This window comes from Rhincodon typus, unplaced genomic scaffold, assembly GCF_021869965.1.
Source record: "Rhincodon typus isolate 14 unplaced genomic scaffold, sRhiTyp1.1 hic_rhity00000558, whole genome shotgun sequence".
Classification (NCBI taxonomy): Eukaryota; Metazoa; Chordata; class Chondrichthyes; order Orectolobiformes; family Rhincodontidae; genus Rhincodon; species Rhincodon typus.
This window is the reverse complement of record NW_025966196.1, coordinates 28082-32252: the sequence shown is the minus strand read 5'-3', so window position 1 is coordinate 32252 and position 4171 is coordinate 28082. Positions and strand designations below refer to the sequence as shown.

General features: G+C 52.0%; 1 protein-coding gene across 1 annotated transcript in view; it reads left to right on the top strand.

Annotated features, from left to right (window-relative positions):
* LOC109916950 (retinoic acid receptor RXR-beta-A-like) overlaps nucleotides 1-4171 on the top strand; it is a 27861-nt gene that overhangs the window by 22330 nt on the left and 1360 nt on the right. The window contains exons 4-5 of the mRNA XM_048621352.1: nucleotides 2535-2714; nucleotides 3273-3436. Coding sequence (XP_048477309.1) covers nucleotides 2535-2714; nucleotides 3273-3436 — 344 coding nt within the window. The remainder of the gene's footprint in view (nucleotides 1-2534; nucleotides 2715-3272; nucleotides 3437-4171) is intronic.

Sequence of the window (4171 nt, the reverse complement as noted above, 5' to 3'; positions counted from 1 at the left end):
GTGGTGAGAGGCAGATTATACCACTTTTCACACTTCCTTTTAAGCTTCTCTGGATGTTTCGATTTTATTTAACAGAGGGGTGGGGGGTTGTGGTTGACCTCTGTTTTGTCACACCTGGATAGCAGTAACATGTTGGAAGCTCGACCCCTATCCGGCATAATACAGCCCTCTCGGCTGGCACCACATCCAGTACATTTGACAATCGCTCCGTTTGTCACTGATGTGGAGTGGCGACAGTGTGTACCAGCACTTGCCCTGCAGTAACTTACCCAGGCTGCTTCGACAGTACCTCTGCCACCTGAAAGGATGAGGGCTGCAGATGAGTGTGAGCATCATCTGAAAGAATCATAGAATCCCTACAGTGTGGAAACAGGCTCTTTGGTCCAACAAGTCCACACTGACCCTCGGAGCATCCCACCCATTCTACACATCCCTGAACACTATGGGCAATTTAGCATGGCCAATCCACCCTAACCTGCACATCTTTGGACTGTGGGAGGAAATCAGAGGAAACCCACGCAGACACGGGGAGAATGTGCAAACTCCACACAGACGGTCGCCCAACGGGGGAATCGAACCCGGGTCCCTGGCGCTGTGAGGCAGCAGTGCTAACTACTGAGCCACCATGCTGCCCCTTTTGTTTATTCTTTCTTCAGGCCATTCAGCCCATCTAGTCACTCCCCCCCCCCCCCAGCCACATCCCCCTCATCATTTGAAACTATATTACCATTCCTTCACTGTCTCTAGATCAAAATCCTGGAACTCTCTTCCTAACAGCACTGTGGCTGGCTGTCTCTCCACCCCAAGCAGTTAAAGAAGGCAGCAATCATTTAATAGAGTCGTACAGTGTGGAAGCAGGCTATTCAGCCCATCAAGTCTATAACCAACTGTTCAAAGAGAATCCCACACACAACCACCCCCCTGCCCTATCGCTGTAACCCTGCATCTCCCATAGCTCATGCACCTAGCCTACACATCCTTGGGCACTATGGGCAATTTAGCATAGCCATTCCACCTAACCTGCACATCTTTGGACTCTGGGAGGAAACCCACACAGACACGGGGAGAATGTGCGATCTCCACACAGACGGTCGCCCAAAGGTGGAATCGAACCCAGGTCACTGGCGCTGTGAGGCAACAGTGCTAACCACTGAGCCACCGTGCTGACCCATTCTATCACAAAAGGGAATTGAATACGAATGCAGTGAGCTGATTCTGCAGTTGTGCAGAATTTTCCAAGGCAAGTTGGGATGGGTTATAAGTACCGGCCAAGCCAGCAATGCCCAAATCCCGTGAACAATATATTTTTTGAAAACACTGGCAACGTGGTATTGTTTCACTGTCGGATGTGACTCTCCGTCGTCGGCTTGCGATTTGCACCCACTGTGTCACTAGTTCCTTGCTGTTGTAGGGTGAGGTGACAGACACTTAACTTGCTCGCAGTTGTAAGCAGACAGAGATGAGACTGATACACAGGAAGCAGCTTAGAGAATGTTCAGTAGACCGATTCTTGGGATGAAGCATTGCATCGAGAGGAAAGTACTCATCTTGGTACTCATTGTAGTTTAACAGGATGAAAAGCGATCTTACATGTAACATGTAATGAAACATGTAAGGGGCTGATGGGGTGGATGCTTGAGGCCTCTCATGGAGTCTTAAACAAGGGGGACGCAGTTTTGAAATAAGCAGCCTGCTGTCTTTGATGGAGCTGAGGAGAAATTTCTTCTCAGGGCCTTGGAGTTCTCTTCATAGAGCAGTGCAGGCTGCCTTTCAATATATTCAAAGCTGACTCAGGCAGATTTGTGATCAACAAGGTTCTATGAGACAGGCAGCTAAGTAAACCTCTTCTGAACCCCTTCCAAGGCCAGCACATCTTCCTCCGGTATGAGGCCTAAAACTGCCCACAATATTCCAAATGTGATCTGAGCAGAGCCTTATACAGCCTCATCTTTGCTCTCGTTTCTGCCCCTTTTGAAATGAATGAAAACATTGCATTTGTCTTCCTAACTGCCAACTGAACCTGCATATTCACCTTAAGAGAATCCTCAACTAGGACTCCCAAGACCGTTTGTGCTTCCGATTTCCAGAGCCTTTACGGTTTAAGAAATAGTCCGTCATTATGTAGTCTGTTTAAAGTCCAAGTCGGTTCAATTGCAGCCGTTGAATGTTAGAAGACCAACCAGCCATCCCACTGAATTACAGAGGGCGTGGTTTGTCTGCTTTCTATCGTTTAGGTTAAAACGTGCAGGTCATACAGGGCAAACCAGTGAGTCTAATTCGAAACATGTTTCATATGTTTCCGCCCTGTTGGCTCAATAATAGTTTGTCAGCGGTCAGACTTGGACGAGTTTTAACAAGCTGAGGAGTCAACATCCGTTAGAGCTCATGAAGGGTTTAAAATGCCCCCAGAGCTAGGTCATTATTTAGATGTCAGGGGGAGTGCTTCAGGATTTAAGACATTTATCATTGCGCCTTGTGCTCGGAACCCGTAGGAAAGTCTAACTTCCACCTTGTGTCATGTGTGTTGTACACAGGCAAACACTATGGTGTCTATAGCTGCGAGGGTTGCAAAGGCTTCTTCAAGCGGACAGTGCGAAAGGATCTGTCCTACACCTGCCGCGACAGTAAGGACTGCACGATCGACAAACGCCAACGGAACCGCTGCCAGTACTGCCGCTACCAGAAGTGCCTGGCCACAGGCATGAAGCGAGAAGGTTAGCTCTGCCCCCTGACGGGGAAGGTACCGAAGCGGGGGCAAGGTTTGATTACCCGTACTCTATCCCAAAACCCACCCCCGCCCGCTGCCGCAACTTCCTGCTCACACCCTCCCGACAGCCGCACCGCCTCCCAATGCGTGAGCTTACCCCTTACAGTGACAAATCGAGCTTGCTTTTGCCTCTCCTCCCACTGGTAACACATCGCCGCTGTCTCTCCCCCACCTCCCCCCCGCCCCTTGCCAACTCCCACTACTTGCTGACCTCTTTCCCCCCTCTCCCACCCGCCTCACTCCTCCCGTGTTCACCCTCGCGTTCTCTCTGTCTTCCCACCACCCCAACCTTTCTCGCTTGCCCCACATCTCTCTTGCTCCCCCATCTGTCGGCCCCCATCCCTCTTATCCTCCTCCCCCGCCCCCCCTTCCGCCCCCCCCTCCTCTTCCCCACCGCCCCCCCCCCGACTTCCTCACCACCCCGTTCCTCTGGACTTCAGCACGTTGGCCTAACTCATTCGCTGTGTATTCCTATCCAATGCGATAGCTCTGCTCCTTTCCGCAGCCGTCCAGGAGGAGAGGCAGAGGAGCAGAGAGAGGGGCGAAGAGGTGGAGTCCACCAGCGGGGCCAACGATGAAATGCCTGTGGAGAAAATCCTGGAGGCCGAGGTGGCGGTGGAACAGACATCCGAGCTGCAGGCTGACGGGGCGGGAAACGAAGTGGCTTCGGTAAGCGCGGGGCCTGGAGTGGGGCAGGGCTGCGTTTTGTACCTGCGTCGTGGGTCTATGATCCCGTTCGCTTCCACCCTCAAAACCTGGGCGCACTATTCTGCTTTTCAACTCTGGGAGGGGAGGGGGGGGAGTGGCACGGGGACTAGGCTCCACCGGTGTGCAGGGACCGTCTTGGGTTAAAACGTTGACCCTCGGGTTATTGGTGTCACTGCTGTGGCCTGGGTTTGTCGCCTGACCCTGCTTGTCCTTGTAACGGAGTGCCCATTCCAGTGTCAGCCACATCACTGTTGGTCTGGAGTCACGTGGAGACCGGACCAGGTAAGGACGACAGCTTCCCCTTCCCTATAGGGAGAATAAGTAAACCCGATTAACTCTTCTAGCACTCGATGACTGTTCCATGGTCAAACTGCCACTGAGACCAGCTCCCCATTCCAGATTTTGTGATTAATTTTCTATTGCGCGTGAAGAGGAGCAGAAACAGCCCTCTCGGTGCCTCGAGCCAACTCCCCCTGTTCGATCTGATCCATTTGCTTTTCCAGTCCTACACTGCCATCTGCCCCCAATAACCCTCTCCATATTACCCCTGCCGAACAAGAATTTATCGATTTCCGTCGTAACGATATTCAGTGCCTCCACTGCTGCTGCCTTGGTACAGAGAGCACCAGAGTGTCTCAACCCTCTGAGTGAGAGACAGAGAGACAGAGAGACAGAGAGACAGAGAGACAGAGAGAC